The sequence below is a fragment of the Papaver somniferum genome, chromosome 7 (genome assembly GCF_003573695.1).
Source record: "Papaver somniferum cultivar HN1 chromosome 7, ASM357369v1, whole genome shotgun sequence".
NCBI classification, from domain to species: Eukaryota; Viridiplantae; Streptophyta; class Magnoliopsida; order Ranunculales; family Papaveraceae; genus Papaver; species Papaver somniferum.
This window is the reverse complement of record NC_039364.1, coordinates 31,755,739-31,776,561: the sequence shown is the minus strand read 5'-3', so window position 1 is coordinate 31,776,561 and position 20,823 is coordinate 31,755,739. Positions and strand designations below refer to the sequence as shown.

The following is a 20,823-nucleotide window of genomic DNA, read 5'->3' as shown; positions in this document are numbered from 1 at the left end:
ATCATTCTCCAATCATTTTGTCAACTTGTCGTGATTCTGATCCTAAACATATACCTTTCCGTCTGTATAGATGATGGTTTTCTCAACCTTCATGTTCAGATACTATCAATGACTGTTGGACCCAAAACTTTTTAGGATCTCCATCATATCAACTCACTTCTAAACTTAAACATACCCGATATAGACTTCAACTTTGGAAGAAACTTTCTTTTGGAAATATAGAAACTAATATTCAATCAATACATTATCAACTGCAACATGTCACAAGCCTAAACTTGCCCTCTTCTAACCCCACTGTTTCTAATTTAACCAATTCTATTCAACATTGGTTATCAATTCAAATGGACTTTTACATGCAAAAAGATGGAACTCATATAAATGATGTAGACAGAAATACTTCATACTTCCACTCTACTGCCAATTACAACAAAAAAAGAAATCAAATTGATGCTATACATGACTCAATAGGTATCTGGCATGATTCCAGAAAAGAAATTGGGAGTACACTTCTACAACATTTCTCTAGCATTTCAACAACTACAAATCCAGTTACTGATGCTACTATTTTAGATGAAGATAACGAAGCTCTTCTCCGCATACCTTCTGAACAAGAAATTAAAGAAGTTGTGTTCCAGATTAAACCTTGGGCTTCACCGGGAGCAGATGGATTTCAAGTGGCTTTTTACCAACAATGCTGGTCAACAGTTAGTACAGAGGTAACTTCAACGGTTCAGCATTTCTTTACTCATAAGTTCATGCTTCGAGATATTAATCACACCTTTCAAGTTCTTATTCCTAAAACATAACATCCTCAAACACCTAATGAATACAAACCAATTAGTTTATGTAATGTAAGTTATAAGATAATCTCCAAAATAGTTGCTAACCGTTTAAAACCTCTACTTTCAAATATCATATCTCCTAATCAATGTGCTTATGTCCTTGGAAGACACATTCAAAACAATATCATTATTGCACATGAACTGATTCATACGACGAAGAAAAAAGGAAAAGGAAAGATTTCTTATATTGGTCTGAAACTGGATATGTCGAAGGCTTTCGACAGGCTTGAATGACCATTTCTTTTTGACATTCTTCTGCAGCTTGGTTTCCATCAGGACTGGATTCAACTTATACGACAATGTGTTACTACAACAAGCATAAATCTTCTCATCAATGGTAGCCCATCTGCTTCCTTCACTCCTTCACGTGGAATACGACAAGGTGATCCATTGTCTCCTTATTTATTTCTTATTATCATGGAAGGTTTTTCAAGAATAATTCAATCTCAAATTGTACAAGGTAACTTGAAAGGAATTAGTATTGGGAAACATGGACCTCAGGTGAGTCATTTATTTTTCGCCGATGACTGTTTATTATTTCTCAAAGCTTCACCAACATATCTTCGCAACCTTCAACACATTCTTGATCAGTTTAGTAAAGCTTCTGGGCAGGTGGTTAATATTCAAAAATCAACTATTTTTTTCAGTAAAAATGTTTCCCCCTTCCCTCAGAGATTATTTTACTAATTTTCTGCACATGAAAGTTATGGGTCTTGGTGAAAAATATCTGGGTATCCCTTTACTGTTACACAGATCAAGAACAAAGAATTGTCAGCCAATTTTGGAGCACATGTATGCAAGACTACAAGGATGGAGTAGTAAAATTATTAATCAAGCTGGTAAGACTACTCAGTTGAATTTTGTTCTTAGTACAATGAGTATGTTTCATATGCAAGTTTTAAAACTTCCTGATTCAACTATTAATCAAATTGATCAACTTCAGAGAAACTATTGGTAGAGTAGTTCTTCAAATCACAGGAAAAAACATTTTATATCATGGGAAAAGATGAAATTTCCTAAAAGATTAGGAGGTTTAGGATTGAAACAACCTCATCATTATAACTATGCAATGCTAGCTAAATTAGCTTGGAATATCATTCATAATCCAGATGACCACTATGTGCAAATTTAAATACTTTCTTTATCATGATATCAAGCATGTACCACCACCTGACAATAAACATTCTAGCTGGATTTGGCACAGTATTGTTCATGGTCTGCAAATTATTCATAAGTTGGGAAAATGGCAAGTGGGTGACGGTAAAACTATCAACATTTGGAAGCACAATTGGGTACCTTCTGAATCCAAAGCTTTGTACTCCTGGGATGCACTTAATACAAATGATCTTTAATGGGTCTCTCAACTCATCAATGCAGACACTAAACAATGGAATGTCAACCTCCTACATCAGTTATTTACACCCATCCAGGTTCACTTTATCTTAACTATACCTTTGAATTTACAATCTGAAGATTCTTTGCATTGGCCTCTTACTTCAACTGGTCAGTTCTCAACAACTTCAACATATCAACATTTGTATAAGATTAACTCACCTTCGATACCTAATATCTTCAGCACATCTTTTTGGTTGAAGTTTTGGAAGTTAAAAATACCATATAAGTTGCAAATTTTCATGTGGAAGTTTATTTATAATGCACTGCCAGTTAAATACAATCTACATAATATAACTGATGTTTCCTGTGATCTCTGCAATACTCATCATATGGAAGACATAAATCACTTGTTTTTCTCTTGTCCATTTTCTACTGCCATTTGGAAAGCATGTTTACCTCAACACTTTAACCATCTTCAACAATTTGCTTCTCTGAATGACTGGATAGATTCTTGGACAACTGATACAACTATCAACTTCAATTCAGATTCTCCTTCTCTGCATGCTATCATTGCAACTATCTGGTATCTCTGGAAATATAGATGCAAAGTGGTATTTCAACATGAAACAGTCAATCCTAACTCTATTTTACATCCTTTGTTTAAATACTTGGCTGGTATTGCTCATATTTCACATACATCTCATATTAGATATTTTGTTGGTCAATCCCATTGGTCACCACCACCACCAGACATGTTAAAAATAAATGTGGATGCTTCTTTTTATAAAGCTTATTCCTTAGCTGGTATTGCTATGTTAACAAGAGATTCTACATGATCCTATGTTGCAGGAAAGGGAGTTCTTCGAAGAGTAACTTCTGTTCATCAAGGGGAAAGTTGGTCTTTACTAGAAGTTATGCAATGGGCTGAACAACAAAATTGGAAAGATGTGATCTTTGAATCTGACTGTAAAAGCTTAGTATTATCTGTTAATGCGGGCTTACACCCTCCTTGGCAGTCCTCTCCTTTATTATATAAGTGTGTACAATTATGTAATAAGTACAACAATTGGTCTTGTAAATATGTTCCAAGAGTTTGTAATAAAACGACAGATTTTCTAGCCAAATCTGTCTGTATGTCTTGTATGCCAGGAGAATGGTGGCATATTCCACCAGCTACTCTAAATGTAAATTTGGCTAATGATGTAACTCTTGTTTAATGTTTAATACTCCTCCGTCCCACTATTAAGTGACCTAGTTTAAATTTGTACAATTTTTAAGGCAAGCAAGGAAAAGAGTACTTTTAAGCATTTTTTACAATTATACCCTTATGTATAATAACTAGTGAAATTTAGAAATGATTTATCTCTCAAACTACTCCACGTATGTTTTTAAACTTCATACCATTGAAAAGCATTTTAAAACACCTACGTAACGAATATAAACATGCCTATCAAATTATGCATATTTCTTATATTTTTTATAATTAACTAAAAGGATAATTTTAGAAATGTTTATATTCCTATCAAATTATGCATATTTCTTATATTTTTTATGTTAACTAAAAGGATAATTTTAGAAATATCTCCTTGTTTAGTGATATAGGTCACTTATTAGTGGGACAAAATCTAAAACTAAATAGGTCACTTAAAAGTGGGACGGGAGGAGTATAATTTCTTTTGTCAAATTTTTTTTTATTAAGTTCTTGTATATTTTTCATTTATTCTTGCTAATCCAAGCTCTCTTATTTTCTCTCTATATGTATAATTTGCTAAGTTTGATTAAATTGCTTCTGTTTTTGCAGGTCCAAGATACTATACGTTCTTTTTGTGAAGCGGTCCAAAATGGTAAAACTTTAGTTTACCGGTCTCTTTTGCATTAAACTATTACAACAATTTCAAAATGGATTCTTCTTTTTGATTTGTTAGTTCTTTTTTTTTTCTTTATTTGAAGCATATTAGTTTTCTTGGTAGCTTCTTAGTTAATCATTTTTTCTAATGCATAATTAATGGAAGTGAGTTCTTAATTAAAACAAAATAAGACTAATTTCTTATTTTACATTTTTCAATCCGATTTCATATGATTTGAATACCACTGTCTACTTTGAGGATTTATACAAAGTAAACATAAAGGTGACTTTACCAACCTATAGGTTAAAATTTTCGATCACGAAGTCTTATATAGTTGTTGGTGTTGTCAGGAATTTTCCACCCAAGTCTCTTTGATTAGATGTAATTTGTATAACTTCGTACAATTTTATGTATATGCTAAGAACTTGGTTATCGTTTTTTCAGTGGGGTTGATTTTAGTGTGTGTATATGGACATTAGATATGCACGATACAAAATATAACTGTCTCATAATTAGGTGGCCGCTCGACAACTGTTTTCTTTAACACGAAAAAAACACGATCAAACCAGTTTACAACACGGGTTATTTCTAGTTAAATATACATTTAAAGAGTAGTTCTATACCATCACATTGTCCGTAGAAATCCACGGACTTCAATCAGGAAGTTGTAAACATTCTTTCTGAATTTTTGGTAATTTATTCTGTCGAGAGAAGATGATAGTTGGTTTGAGCTTGTAAGAGCCTGTAACGCATTACTCAGCCTAGATATTAATGCTGGATTTGACTGTCTCTCTATTAACTCATTGCCTAATCTCTGCAAAAATGTAAAACCAAAACAGAGCGTCATTCTTTCATATTTTCAAGCTTCTACAACAAAAATAACATGAGATCCTGCTAAATAAAAAAAACGTGGGCCCCATTCTAGGGTGCATACATGACAACGTAGCACCAGAACTTCGTCCGTAAGCATGCAGTCATACAAGACTAAAAGGTCCAAACATGTTACCTGGTATACACCTTGTTCACAAAGAATAAGAGGCAGAAGAGCATCTGCTGCTGCGCTGACAAGTTCAGTGCTGAATTTAATAACAAAGTCAGCATCAGATATATGAACAAAAAGTGCATCTATACCATACTAAAATAAAGGTTAATCGTCTCGTTTTGAACAAAAGTTTCATTAGATTACGCAGCTGACCCATTTCAGTCGGAAAAAAGAAAGAAAAAAAAAAAACACCTTAAGATTCAATATAGAAGATTTTATCACCTGTAATCCTCAAAGAGCAATAACTGCAGCAGTGACTGAAGAAATCGACTTAAAACACCTTCCTGAGAATTACGACTTGGGTCAGTGTGACCTGCAGCATGTAGGCCCAATCCCTCTTTACCAGTATTTATCTCCTTGTAATGGAAAGAAGCTAGGCCATTTAGAGCACCCAAGCACATGTTGACAACTTCAGTGTCCTGTGAAAAATCAAAACCAAATATAGAAAGACAAAAATCAGTACATCCCAAAAACCAAAGCCACAAAGCAAACAATGTATAGTGCTATGAACACGCATCCCTCAGATTGTATTATGATAGGAGGAGGAGCTAAGCAATTTAACAGGGTAAGGGTTTTCCAAAGCAGACAGACTGAGAATTAGATGTATCCTCACCCTATAATGACATCATAGGGAGTTAACATTAAATGGGTGGGTTCAATGTGTTCTTTTACAAGTCTCCTCAAACAAGCATGCCGCATGTAAACAAGTTAGTGTGGAAGTAACTCCGACCTCTACCTATCCCCACTTGAAGTCAAGGGTGAACACAATATGCAGAACCAACACCGAAAGGTGCGCATCATAAAATAAGTTAAATAACCAGTCAAGGAATGCCATATCAGCAAAACTGTTTGAAATACAACTACATGATGCCCAGACCCCAAATACAACCAGATGATCAGCCTACACCCCGAGACGCAAACAAAGAAAATAAAAGACATCTCTTCTTATTATTAGGAGAAAAATACTTAATCGAACAAGATTCCTATTACAAGAAATTTCTATCACAGCAAATTCCTAGCCTTTGTCAGAATCAAGGGTCATAAATACAGTGATATCTAGCATAATGAACCACACAACCCACAGAGTTCCTTACTAGATTGAATGCTGAGTTTCTTTTGCAACTATTACCTACTATGTTATAGCATAACAAAGAATATGCTGGTGCTAACCTCCTTCAGAATTATGTTTCGGAAAGGATTTGCTTCCACAAGAACTACAAAGATACAAAGGCATGCGTGTCAATGGTATCTCTAATAACAAGTACCCTCAGATGGCTTCACTCCATTCTCAGATTATAAGCATTTTTTTCTGATCATAGGAACGAGCCATGGGATTGGAATTTCGTGGACGGATAGATTACAATCAGTAAGATTGTATCAACTCCCAACAAACATGCTAAATTCAAACATAATAACTAACTGTAAGGTTCACTTAGACTAGCTTGAAGACTGATGCCCATAGTGGCTAATTCCTTCATTATGGAGAACCTCCTAACACAATTAAGAATGGATCGCATGTCGTCACCTAGGAACAACTTGAATAATCCATTGGTAGTTACAAATAAAACAACTGAGCTAATTTTGCAGTGAATAATTGTTTACCGCTAACGTAAGCACTAGTGAATGCAAAATGGAGAAAGAGAAAAAAGACGTGCCTGTTGACGAAGACCAAAATCGAGTGTTCCAGCAATATGAGCAAAGGCTGAAGCATTTAGTTGCGCTACCTTCTCAGGATATACCTCCAACATATGCGATAGCAATGCAAAGTACTGGAAAGGAAACACCACATTAAGGATCTTTTTCAGCAGAATTGACAAAATGGTTTTACCACAATGGATAAGTAACTTACATCATGGCAAAGTTTAGGATATTTCAACAAGTCCAACGATATCAGAGGAGTTACAATGTGCAAACCCAAGTAGATGACCTGCATATAGCTACCTCTGGTTAGAGATTCTTCTGTGAAATATTCTTTTAAAGAAAAACATTACTTTACACGTTACCTGACCAATGTCGGGACTGTCTACTTCATTTGGTTCTGAAGAGAAATCTATCTGCATTTATTACTGCACATTGTTAGGTCATCATTAATTTCGTAAAATGTAGAAATGGAAATTCAGAACATTAATTACCATATCCTTAGAAGATAGCCTTGTGATGAGCTGAAGTAGAGCACGTAGATCCTTATACTTTTCAGTTTGTGCTTCACTTAGCAAGCTGCTAGAGACACTCAGAGAGATCTGAGAAGACAGTAGGACTACGATGTCAGGAAAGAACACCAGCATCGGGACATAACATGGGATTATGAGTAATCATAATTGAGGGGATTTAAGGCACCTATTTTATAAAAGAGCTATTCTAAGAAATTAAAAAAACAAATGCAGATTTGATAATTAATTATTACTTTTCAACCTTTTAATCTAACAAGGACTATTAGGGAAATCCTTAGGTTCATCGCTTTAAGGGGCCGTCATTTCAATCAAATAGTAGGAATCTAAGGAGAACCCAAATATGACCAGATCTTTAAAAGGAGATTTTACACATCCTTGGAGTCTTGGTCCACAGACGCCTAAATCTGTGGGAGCGTGTACCCATTATCCAAAAACACTTTTACTTTATTTCAGACTTGACAAACCTGTTTGCTAATGTGTAGGACTCAACAACAAGCCTGTTTCCTTTCATTCTCCTCTAATTTGAGATATCTCATATTTCGTTCTCTAAACTAATCTTTTGTTTGCTAAGCTTTAATATATCTTACTTGAGGACTTTAAACCTTGGACAATTATAAAACCGAACTTAGTACTTCAATTTGGAAAAGGATTACTACAAATAGACAATCATGCAAGAGCTTGTGCAAAAAGAGAGTTTGTTACTAACTAAGGTTCACAGTGAAACCTTTGTTTCTCCAGTAATGTGCTTGTGTATTATCTTTGAGGCAAAGAATTAAGGCGTTCCACTTCATAAGTGGTTACAACCCTTCTATTTCATCATTTGACTCATTTTGACAATCCAGTACCCTGCCTTACCCATATAATATTTGTGACAACAGTCAAAGTTTGAGCGAAAAATAAAGCCTTCTTCCTACATGGTTGAACTCAGAAGTCGAATTCAAAAGCACCTAAAATAAAATGCTGAGAAAACTTGCCTTGCCAATGTTGTGGGAAGAGTAAAGTTGAAGCAACCGCATGCAGAAGTCTACAACTACTACGGTCTCTTTTGGTTCCAGGAAAACAACTTGTCCATCCACCCAGCTAACAACAAATTTCAGTAGCAAGTAAACAACTGCAGACTAAAAAACAGGTTCGGGATTAGAGTAGTACATGGGTAAATCCTTTGCATAGGTGGAAACAGTTTTTTCAAGGAAAATTTTGGAATACAAAATGCAGTGACAAGTCTTAATGTTCAAGAATAGGATAGCAAAAAAAAAAAAAGAGTTTAATACCTCATGTTTATAGCTTTCCAGAAGCGTAAGAACAGGGCCCATCACAGAGAGACCCATCTCATATATTGCCTTCCGAGATCGAGGTTGAGTGGCCATTGCTGCTCCTCTTAGCCTATCCAACAAACAACTGACCTGAAACATTCCATCGAAGCAATTGTGAGACAACAACTATATATATGGAAGAAAGAATTTTCTTTTCATTTATTGAGGACTAACATTATAAGCTATCACTCTCTTACCAAAAGAATTACATCTGGCTGCTGAGCAATTGATTTGAGGTCGTTCTTACAAGATAAATCTAGTAAGCGTGCTATCATCTGTCCCATGAGATCCCTCACATACCTTTAACGATATCATTTGATGGTTCAACACATGAATAAAGGAGATTAAATAAGCAAAAGAAAGTGAAGAATCTGAGGTTGATAACTCACTGATTGGATTCCTCTGAATTCCTCATGCCAGAAGCAGAGCGAATAAGACTTTCAGCAAGTGAACGCTGATATAAACAGTTTTGGTTAGCCAATTTAGATAACAGGTGAAACAATTGTTGAAACTTGTTGAAACATATCATGTTCTTACTTGATTACGGCCACTTAACGAAAACAAACTCTCCTCATTTGCAAATGCTTTTGCTAAGTTACGCCATGAATCCTGCATGTAAATGCATCAGAAGTTCAACGGAAGTTTGACAAAGATGTATGATAGAGGTTATGAAAGGATTTTACGGTTTCTGAAGTTGATTAATAATTCAAATCTCACCAGTGTAACAAGGTGTACACAGACATTTTTCCGCCGAACAAGTGCAGGAAGTAGATAATAGCAAGTAAGTGCCTGCCAAGATAAAAGGAGGAACCTGAAACCTCAGCTCTTAATCAACATACTTATCAATAAACTTCGTCGACAGTTAGTAACTCAAAGGTCCAAGATACATATTTGATGTTTCATGTGTTAGTCACAATCACAAATTCAATTGGCATCCAGAATAATATTCTGACATGCTCTGCAGAGATAAAAACTCTCTTCTATGTTTGTTGTTTCTATACTAGCAGTTCCAAACTAAGGAATTTTCTTCAAAAAGTTAAAAAAACAATAAATTTTCTTGTTATGTATTACCCAACTGTTTTGACCTAAATGGCCATTCTTTGCTGATTTCAACAAGAATCCAGCAGCATGCACAACATAATCCAACTAATTTGAATTGTGCACCTATTTTATATGCAGTGCTATAGGTGATCAACAGGCAAGTGTCTAGATAAAATACCAAGTCATCACACGTTCTACAATAGGCACATGATCAAACGTGAGAAACATTCAGTATTTATGTAAACACGCTAGTACCCCAAAAATTAAAGTCAATGACGTAGGAACCAAATATTCTTAAGAATTCTCCAACAGTGATAACACCAATATTTGAGCCAAATTCTTATCAAAATTCAAGACATTTAAGTAGATGCATACTTTTGCTTTATCCCTCAATCAACTACATCCACGCCAAAAACCAAAAAAAAAAAAAAAAAAAAAAAAGGATGCATTTTGTTACCTGCAGATCATTTTCTCCAGGATACGAAGTAAGTGTTATCATGGAAATATGAACAATAATATCAAGAATGGCTCTTCCTTGATCGTGCTCTCCACAAAAATTTAACAAAGCCATTCTCGAGATTTGCGATCCATTCTGGTATTCACTGTCAGCTGGATTGCAGTTATTTCCTCTTCCGCTTTCAAGTGGCATTAAATATGTGTCAGACCATCTTGCAAGAAACCATATAACCGCCTGTAGCAATCATTGTTCAAATATTCAAAAAAAAAAAAAAAAAGGCAGAACATAGATGCAACATATAGCAGATTATACTCTACAACCTACATTGATAGATAAAATATGAAACGATTAAATTACCTCCATGAGTCTAGGGCTAAAAAAGGCCGCTCTTAATTCAGGATCTAAACTCAGTTGGGAAAACTTTATGATGGAGCTGCAAGAATCACAAAGAATGGGTTTGATATAACGAGGAGGGAATAAAAGAAAAGGCATGTTGCTTTCGAGTCTAATACACTTACAGAGTCTTACAAATATCTTTTGAAAATGCATCATAGAGGGAAGGAGGATTAAGCAATTTTTAGTTTACTCACTGCCTGATGTTAATTTTTATTTTCTTTTACTGAAAAAATTAGACCTGGTATCATTAGTTTGGCATAGTGGGAATATTTTGGTCTCTTTAAATTTTCCCATTGCTCTGTTTAGTCTATCATTCTCAAATCTCTTTTTTAATTTATTTTATAAGATAACATAATCTTCTATTCTCTCTGGTTAAGGATCTCCTTGCTCACTTTATACTAGTTGCTATATCATCACCAGAAACAATTATAGATGGTAATTTTTTCTAGGATTACGAATTATAGCGTACTTTTGCATTATCAGATTGAATCATACAATTAGGTATGAAGTTTAGATTTTCATTTCCAAATTCAAGTATCGAAGTTTTGGATTCCAAAGAAAAACTATTAGTATTAAGTGAATGCCATTGTAGTTTAGTTCTCAATACAAATAAAACTAACTATAGTGCCGTTTATTTCTAAGATTATCACTCTATTGGCCTTACTAGCAAAAATATGTACCAGTAATACTTCATTCTGAGATAGTTTGTCCTATACAAGTATACAACCAAGGTTTTAAAAAGCGAAAGTGTGGGGCGAATCGCTCTCATACTAAAACGTAAAGCGCTGCGAAAACGTGGAGCGAAAGCGAGCTTTTTAAAATATATAAATAAGAAGTTGTCAACCAAATAAAAAAAAACTACGAAGTAGTTCAGACATAATAAAGAAACAATTAAACTAACTAAGCATATGGCATACTGATACTGCCTATTCTACCCAAGAGCTATTTTAATATACTAGCCAGGAATGTCTGCATCATTCATATCATCATGTAGACAGTCATCTTATCATGATCATTATGCCCCATCAATTAGGTTTACTAGTATTTAGTTAGAAAACGTGAAACAGGCCCTACTGGGCTTCAAAGGCCAGCTTTTTATTTTCTAATATAAGCCAATTCGTAAAGCGGCGCTCTAGAAGCGCCTAGGACCTGAAGCGCAAAAAAGCGTCCAAAAGAACGCCCCACGGACGCCTTTTTAAACCATGTATACAACTAATTGTGCATCAATCGATGCCTGGTAAAATTAGGTCTTCCTGGTCTTCTGGTTTCTTACTTGTGCCTACTTCATAAAATTTCATTTTGACTAAAACTTCGAAACTTACCCAGAAAGTACAACTACGGGATGGTGTTCCGTTTCACGAACATCCATAAAACAGGTTTGTAGCGCATCCGGAACCTGTATATCACATAAATAGCCGTTATTAAAATTCTGGTTCATGCGTGAATAATAAATTAGGCGAGCACTCTTACCATAAGATGTAATTTCTAAAATTTGCAAATGCGGGTTACATGCACATGCAGATATAAAGAAACTCTGTCCCGGATTATAAGCAAATACAGGGTCATGGATGCTAGCCGATATTTTTGAAGAATGGAACATCTACCCAGTGAATAATAATAGTAAGAGTATTACTCTTACTCTTGAAGAACTAGAGAACGGAAAACGACAACAGTATGTGCATTGCATTGTGCCAGGCCCAAATTATCCATGTATTTGAGCATGAGATTTATTTGCCCTGCAGCACTTTATCAATGTATTTTAACTATGACTTATAAATAATAGGCCTTTTTAAAGGAGAAGTATAGCAGATAAGTTTACCAAGAGTGTCTCTCCCTCCCCAGAATCCGCCAAAACATGACCTGCTATCAGTAAGAGTGAATAAAGCTCTTCGAGTGTAGCAGTTGGATCAGTTGTGCCTCTTCCCTACACAATGTTGTAGCTGAGTTAAAATATGAACGAGTAAGATAACATGTTGTATACCATTGAACTACCTTTTTCAACTAAATAATAACTCGGACGATCAGATGAGAGTACTCAAATTAAAAAGTGGGTAGCAAAAACAAAGTGCAAATTGTGCTTCTAAATGTTTATAGGTAATTTACCAATATATCCTATTTTATTGCAAAAACACATGATAACTCCTAGGTAAGCAGAACCGACAGAATGAGAGAGGGACTATTCCGCTCCCAAATGGGTCATTTGATTATCTTTCAATCTCTATAGTCCTTATCAAGCAGTTTACCACATTATTTTCTACACTTGGGCATAGTTTCGTTGCAAGAAAGGAAAAACACTAACATAATAAAAGACAAATTGGAAGGGGAGGAAGTCAAGAAACCAAAAGCACCTGATGGATCTGTGTTATGCGCTCAGAGAACAGCAGTGTGAGCAGTGGAACTGTATCTTTGAGTGCTACTCGTGCTATAAGAGCGTAAGAACTCAATCTTTCATCCATAGCTATATTAAAGCCAACAAACACACAAACCATAAGAAGCATAAACAGAACATAACGGAAAAAGGTTTCACCAAGTATTCAGCCAGAGCTCTGAAAGGCTAATATACCAGATATAGAAGCACGAAGGTAGTCACAGACATCCTCATCATCGAAGGCCGATGTCGCAGCAACTATTCCATAAATCACAAATGTTACAAATTTATTGACATTTTAAACTAGTAAAATATGTAATTGTTGGTTAGGAAAAGGAAACATTAACTGCATAGAAGGGAAATGTTAAAGTGGTAGGCACAAATATTGGAGATAAACACAAATAGACTATATCACTAGAACTTGAGAACCATGAAGAATTCTGGAGGTACCTTTCAGTTCAGATTCTACAATCAACTTGAACACAGCAGATGCAGCACTTATCCCCTCTGGAGGAAGAGCAGTATCACTAGATATATTCGTTGGCTGTTCAGAAGATAATCAAGTTTTTAACACATCTAACAATACAATTTAGAGCTAAATAGCTAACAAAAAATAAGGAACGCTACGAAAGCCCCATATCTTTCCTCGTCAATCAACAGTAAGTGTTTGTTTGCTCGAAGTGTTTCCCACACACTAAGAGTGAGCTTATATGTATTCAAGATTATGGAATAATAATAGACATGAGGTGTCTATAAGCCAATCTAAACCACATTACAACCAAATGTTAACATATCAAACACAGCCAAAGCCACAACAGGAAGAAAAAATGGCTCTAAGAATCACCTCAAGCAGTGCAGTCCATGTATCCAACAGAATATCCCTTGCCACCCAACTCCATGTCTCGTCATCAGTATCACTAGTTATACGAGCTTTGAAAACTTCACATGTCAAGGAAGATAACAAGCTAAGAGTTCCATAAGGCCTGAAAATTTATGGAAGAAAAGGACTGTTACAAGCACTTCAGCAATCAAGTATAAAACGATGTCCTTTATAATAGATAGTAAAACACTTCAACTCAGGAGTCTGACCTTACACATTTCAATAGCTTATCGAATACCATAGGGGTAGTCAGAGTTGCTACGGAAAGCAATGCACGGCATCCATCAAGCATTTCACTGAATCAAATAAAGAGATAGTTGAGGGTACTTGCTCACATCAAATCATATGTGAACATAAAATGTGTTTCCAAGGCACGACCTTTCAGACTTTCCACGTTCAATAGCCAATGATACAGCATCAGGAGGTTCTATCCATTCCAGAATCCCCGAAATCATCTGCAGCAAGTGATGCTCTTGCATTTGACCATTATCTAAAAATACAAACAAATCCAGTAAATAAACTGGACTGACTGACAACAGCATAACATACTAATAGCTGATAATTCTTCAGTAACTGTTTAAAATTATATACCAGGCTGATACTTCATATATCAGAACCATGCAGCTAAAGGAATATATCTAATGTAACATTTTGGTACTTCAACCCATCAGTTTCTCGATCACTATTTACTAATGGAGACACTTGAAACTATCAAGAGAGGAGACACTTGAAACTTACCAGATTGAAATATCGTCCCTGTCAAGGAGCACAACTGGATTATGAGCTTTCTAGCCGAAACAGCCAGCGGGGAGTCAAGCCACTGTCTATCGCTTGAAATTTTTTGCCGCAGCGTCCCATACAAACACAGGAGCCAACTAGCATGACCACCTGATAACAACGTATCTCCCCATGCTGGCCCGGGCTACAAGTTGCAAAGGAAAGTGGGAAAAATAGGAAGTTAAAAAATTGTTTCGAGGGTACAAACTAATCCCCCACAATTTAATTTGGTAACCTACAGTGAGGTTTATTACGGGCCAAATGGAGCTTCCTGTAGGCCCATTTCGTAATATCTTTTTTACAGGAAAAAGAGGGACCTGAGTGATGAAGGACAAGCTGCCTTGTATTGTTACCTTGACAAAGACACATTCAGATTTCTTAAGCATTGACGCCTCATGTCTACTAGAGAAGATGTTTATTCTATCCTTCGCAGCAGCAGCCGTATTTGTGTCACATTGAAAATCCCAATTCAGAACCTGATACATTAGGTGCAGTGCAGCGGAGCAAACTCTAATTTCGGGTACACTGGAATCACCTTCTACTACTTTGTTCGTGACACTTAGAGCAGCATCTCGTGCCCAACAGTAGAATTTCTGCCTTAACATAAAACCACCTTAAGAATACACACTCATGAAAAGGAAATAGCCTATACTTAAAAACGAACTAAAGTAGCCAAGGTAAAACTGTTTATGGATGTGCTCAAGGATAGCAACAGTATGTTGACCTTTAAATAGTCATGCTCCAATGAAGCCCTGCACTGCTCATGGAATTCCCTTGGGAGGCCCATAGCAGATGATGTAGAGGGAGAAAATTCTGACACCTGAAACAAGAAAGTCAATCCCAAACTGCGACCAAATTATGACTACCAAAACATAAAATATCCAACCACAAGCAGACAAAATAAAAATAACAGCAACAGCAATAAGTAGAAGTATATAAATAATGTTGAGACCTAAGAAATACCATAGATTCTAGAAAATTGATCCCAGTGAATTGTGCAGCCACACCATGAATGCCAAGAACAGCCTGGTTCACCTGTAGTTCAAACTCTCAGATGCTTATTAAGATATTCAAACAAATACCAGTTGGAAAACAGTTATTTATAATGCGTATCCTAGCTAGCTGTTAGATAACCACACCTCACTCCATCTTGCTAACTATACATCAAACCTGATCTAGCCCAATCACAGGTTAGGATTTGTGTAGCAGGCAGAAAGAACTTATGGAACCCAATGTTAGGTTTTTTCGATTCACAAGAAAGGATGATGCACTTTTATATTCTTTGTTTCAAGATGAATGAGGTTCTGAGGAATAGTAACAGCGGCCTTCTCGCAACAAAAGTTACAGGTTCGCAGTAAAGTGAGCACACAATCAAACTCTTAAGAAAACACATATACAGAACAACTAAGAGACGTGATAAATTAATATTGTATTCAAAACTTAGTTGCGGTACTCAACCTTTCAGCAGCTATGGACTATGTGTTTCTCCTAATAGTTTCCACAGGTCTAGATTCCCGCCTATACTACAATATCCTGTCATGATGTTGCTAAGATCTCTATAATCCAAGGGCTAAAAGAACTCTTGAGTATAGCTAAGCATCACTGCTAATTGCCAATGGCCAATGCAAATTTATCCGCGTAAAACCAAGTTTAAGTTCATAATCATCCATTTTCAAGCCTAAGATTTAAAGGCTGCTTCTACATGTAATGGAATATGGTCCGTAACTCGTTTAATGCCCACAACCAGTACAATTAACCCACAGCCAACTCATATTTGAAAAGACAGACATGAGAAAAGGTATGCATATTAACAATTCTCACGAATAATGCAAAGAAAGCTACAAAAAAATCTGTAAACACAAGCAAAACCATGTTTTCATGTTTTTATTGTTTGATTCTCAAATTAGCAGCTACTAGAACAAAACCATCTCAAATAAAATGAGGTTACTTGCGGTATTGTTTTGGAACATTACAAGCATTTTTGTAAGAATTGTCTAATGCCAAGCAACAAGCACTAGTCTTCTCCAAAGAACTATTATATCTTACGCATGAAACTAGGACTACCATTTGGAATTGTTTCCCTTAACACCTCATATTAATGAATAATAATGACAAGTGTAATACAAAATTGTTCTGCTCCTAAAGAGCAGATGCAAGATCTTCGAAGGAAAAAAAGGTTAATTTATGATTAAATTCCATGGATCATAGATGTATAAAAGTACGTGAAGAAAATGGAAAACAGATTTTTTTGCCCAAATCCTTCAAAAATCAGATCATTCGCCAAAGAGCGAAAACAGACACACTCATGAAGTAGTTAACAACCCTTAATATTAGTATCGATTTGGTTATTCGCGGGCAAAAGATATGGCATGCAAACATGAAAAATATGAAGAAGGAAACATTAAAATCCTAGGGATGCGGCAAACCGATACCTCGAAAAGAAAGGCCTCTTTCTCAGCAACCAGGAAATCTAGCCTACATGAAGGACAAAAAAAGTATTAGAAACCATCATTTGCAACTTACCTTGTGAAAGTGGATAGTTGAGATGCACAATTAATTATGAAGCCTTTTCTACTTTGATTGATTTGTTTTTCTTTCTTTTTTTCTTTTTAAAGCGGTAACAACACGATAAATAACAGAGGTAAGTGGGAGAAGAATATAAAGCAAGAAATATATGAAAGACAACGGGTTCTAGTAAGAATAAACTGATTTCCAATCATTTTTTCCATTTTTTTCCTCTTCTATTAAGATGATCTAGACCACAAGGCATTGTACAACAGGAACAGGTCTAACAAAAGACGAGAAACACAAACCAACCGAAGTTAAGATGATCATTTTTGCCTTCTTTTCCCTCTTCTATTAAGATGATCTAGATCACAAGACATTGTACAACAGGAACAGGTCTAACAAAAGACGAGAAACACAAACAAACCGAAGTTATCCAATTAACAAATTGGCAGTCATATAAATGAGGATGAAACAAACTTTAACTTAGCAACATTCTTTCATTCCACTTATGTGTTGGGTACTTAACTGATTCAAAACATAATTGGAGTTTAACAACCAACACCTTAGTCAAGCACTAAAGGAGTCTAATTTCATTTATAGGTGTATCGCCAATTTGAATGTCAACACATCTCATCCATATTCATCTACAGAATGAAATAGGGGTCAAGGAGCTGCCATTCACTACATAGTTTCCATTAACTCCGTTAACCAAGACTGACAAACTAAACAACACTTCGAACCTTGATAGCTGCATGAACATAGCAATATTGCGGAAAAAGAAAAACCGACTTTCTAATGAGATCGGGGGAAGAGATTATTAAGTGTCTGCATGACATTCAGTTGGCTATATTAAAAAAGTAGTAACTTACCAGCCTCTTTTCAAAAACTGAGCTGCCACTGCCGAAACCTTTGCTAGAACGTAACCCTCACATGAATTCGCATGTTGCATAACAAATCGCAAGCAAAAACTGCCAAAAAAACATACAGAATGATGAAACTTATATGTTAAGTTCCTTATTCAACAAATCAAAAAGTGTACTAGAAATCTAATACCCTACAGTTGGACAAACTAAAGACTAATGACACTATCTATAGCTTCAACCGAAATACTTTAAAAAAAAAAGGTGCGGATGACAATGTAAAGATCAAACATGGCTATAAGTGTACCTTATCAAGCTTCTCTTGTCATCGTCTGGAAGAAATCCCCATTCCCTTATACCTACATCTCTAATCGCTCCGGCAGCCTGGAACCTCGCATTTGCCACCTGAGAATTCTCTGAACAAATTTAAACATTATCTTAATGAATGAAGTTCAACTGAAAGGGAAGTGCATGACCTTGGAAGAAGGATGCCCTACATTATACAACTAAATTGTAATGATGGAAAAGTAGTTACGAAGGAAGTTGTACGAACTAAACAAAAGTTGAGAGCGGAATTAGTAAGGACTCAAAAACAACTAAAGACCAAAATCTAATTATTAAGGTTAGTAGGAGATTGACCAAAGTCCGGATGGATTTTTTTCCTGGGTCGATGTTATATGGTGGTCATCATATACAACTAGGACAGTAGGACCCTTATTTGGGGACCTAGATTAATTTGATATACGGGCAAAATAATATAGAAACATAAAACTCTCCCATAATGCTACTAACTTCCACTCAACTAGTTCACCTACTATTAAGATTTATTAGGACTATAGAACCTAACTAACACACAAATCCCATGGCGCTCCTAACTTTGGACTTGTTTAAAATTTCAATTTCATGTTCCCATCTCTGGCTTCAAAGAGTTGATTTCCTACAACTATAAGTCCATGATTATAAGTTGGAAGTAATAGCCGGATAAAGTTTTCAGTTTCTTCATTGCTTACCAAGAATATATTGGCAAGTTTGATATGGCTGAGGAGCTTGACGTAGAGATAAAATAGTTGCCTCAGCAAGTGCTGGATTGATATGCATCTGCATAGGAGCACAGGATATAATAAATTAGTACTACAAATTCACTCGAGGAAATATTTGAAGCCAATAAAGAATACTCAAATAGCAATAGATAACCTATGTAGATCACAGGTAATATGTGTAATCATAAAAATATAAAAGAAAAGTCAGGACACCGCTGAATTTATTTCATACTCTCCTGTACAAAAATTATCTATACAGCCAATTGATGCCGTTGAGATACTTAAACTTATACCTATGGGTTCCCATACAACCACTCCCTAACACCTAAGTACAAGCTAAGTAGTAAGGTACCGCAAGATGATATAACGCAATACTTGGTGATGATACTAGTTTTCTTCTTTATATCAAAAGAACCCTAGATTATTATTTTTTTCACATTATACTACACTCCCACCAATTTCTGTCTGCTTATTATCACTTACAAAATTCCTAGACAAGTACAGAATCACTCAAGAGGTCTGGAAGCTAGATATCAATTAAACGACAATTTAGTAATTGATCAACCAAGTGGCTCTCTGGCTTCTAGAATGCTCCTCAGCTAATTCCAATATTCATAATCAACCAAATAGTTCCCCGCCTTACCAGTTCTCTTTCTTATCTTTTTTCCTCCATTTTTGGATGTCAATACCTTCTCAGTCAAGGCTGTTAGAAGTATCAATATACTGGTATCAACAGATGTTAATCACTTTCATATCCTCACGTAGGAGTATCAATTCATAGTAAATTTGCAATGATCAGATATTACTTCCGTCCCTAAATTATATTTTAGTTCAAGAAATTCTTCTGTTTCTCATACATTCAATCATTCAATCAGTAACCCCGTAAAAGCACTAGAAATCTCTTTTACTAACAGAGCATACTAATTAAACCTAATCATCGTCTAATCACAGTAATAGAGTTTCAATGAAAGCAAATTAGGTTGAAAACCTTAAAAATATTAAAGATAAAAGAAAATCGGGAAAAGGGAACCTGAATGGAAGTACAAGCTTGTTCGATCGCTTGCATAGTGGAATGAAAATGAGCCATTATTATCAGCTTATATGAGACACTGCCGTAGATTTATTAAGCTGAAGTTGTGAGTAGCAGAAACAGGAAGAAGAAGAGGGGGAAAACCCCTTGATGAGAGAGAACACAAGGAGGGTTTACGGGCGCAGCCACTTTCCCCACTATGATATGGAGTATCTTTTACACGACTTGGTAAGATTTATTGGAGGACCAAATCGGGTAAATATCCAGTCCAGGCGGCTATAATATCCTGGCTAAGTTTGGGGCATGCTTTTTATTCGAAGGCTATTACTCCGGCGTCACACTCCAATAGAGGGGCTTCATTTGGATTCTTAATGTCCAAAAAAATGGTTATGGGATATCCTAACACATATACAAAATGTCTAGATTATCCTTTAACTAAAATAAAAACTTAAAAACCGTAGGTTATTTCACGTCCAGGTTTGGATTAATTCCAACCGTAGAATTTTATTTTCATGTAGTTTTACGTCCAGGTTTGGATTAGTTCCAACCGTAGAAGCTCATTTTACGTGCAGGTTTCTTTTAATTCCAACCGTAGAATCCGATTTTACGTCCAGTTTTCTTTTAATTCCAACCGTAAAAGTGATTTTACGTCCAGGTTTAAATTATTTCCAATCGTAAAAGTGATTTTACGTCTCGGTTTGGATTAATTCCAACCGTAGAATTTTATTTGCATGTAGTTTTACGTCCAGGTTTGAATTAGTTCCAACCGTAGAAGCTCATTTTACGTCCAGGTTCCTTTTAATTCCAACCGTAAAATCTGATTTTATGTCTAGTTTTCTTTTAATTCCAACCGTAGAAATGATTTTACGTCCAGGTTTGGATTATTTCCAACCCTAGAAGTGATTTTACGTCCAGG

The 20,823-nt window shown here is 35.6% G+C and overlaps 1 protein-coding gene across 1 annotated transcript; it reads right to left on the bottom strand.

Annotated features, from left to right (window-relative positions):
• Positions 1–4,506: 4,506 nt before the first annotated feature.
• On the bottom strand, positions 4,507–20,117 carry LOC113296878 (exportin-4-like). The gene is made up of 32 exons (XM_026545236.1): positions 19,908–20,117; positions 18,848–18,935; positions 18,145–18,253; positions 17,847–17,945; positions 16,902–16,944; positions 15,433–15,504; positions 15,194–15,289; positions 14,823–15,062; positions 14,431–14,614; positions 14,071–14,182; positions 13,902–13,988; positions 13,657–13,795; positions 13,263–13,356; positions 13,008–13,070; positions 12,793–12,902; positions 12,264–12,368; positions 11,767–11,840; positions 10,406–10,481; positions 10,049–10,282; positions 9,268–9,339; positions 9,088–9,159; positions 8,940–9,004; positions 8,748–8,850; positions 8,509–8,640; positions 8,212–8,355; positions 7,199–7,306; positions 7,070–7,120; positions 6,916–6,993; positions 6,722–6,835; positions 5,289–5,485; positions 5,031–5,100; positions 4,507–4,838 (listed from the first exon to the last, which is right to left on the bottom strand). The coding sequence occupies exons 1-32, from the start codon at positions 19,962–19,964 to the stop codon at positions 4,650–4,652; spliced, it is 3,477 nt and encodes a 1,158-aa protein (XP_026401021.1). The 5' UTR covers positions 19,965–20,117; the 3' UTR covers positions 4,507–4,649.
• Positions 20,118–20,823: the final 706 nt, after the last annotated feature.

Bases quoted from the DNA above. Each gene is read 5' to 3' on its own strand.
- LOC113296878 (XM_026545236.1), bottom strand. From the start codon at position 19,964: ATGGCTCATTTTCATTCCACTATGCAAGCGATCGAACAAGCTTGTACT. The intron at 12,903-13,007 runs GTATATTAGCCT...GCTTTAATATAG, and splicing joins CCTTCGTGCTTCTATATCTG to CTATGGATGAAAGATTGAGT. The intron at 7,307-8,211 runs GCAAGTTTTCTC...CTGTCTTCTCAG, and splicing joins CTTCCCACAACATTGGCAAG to ATCTCTCTGAGTGTCTCTAG.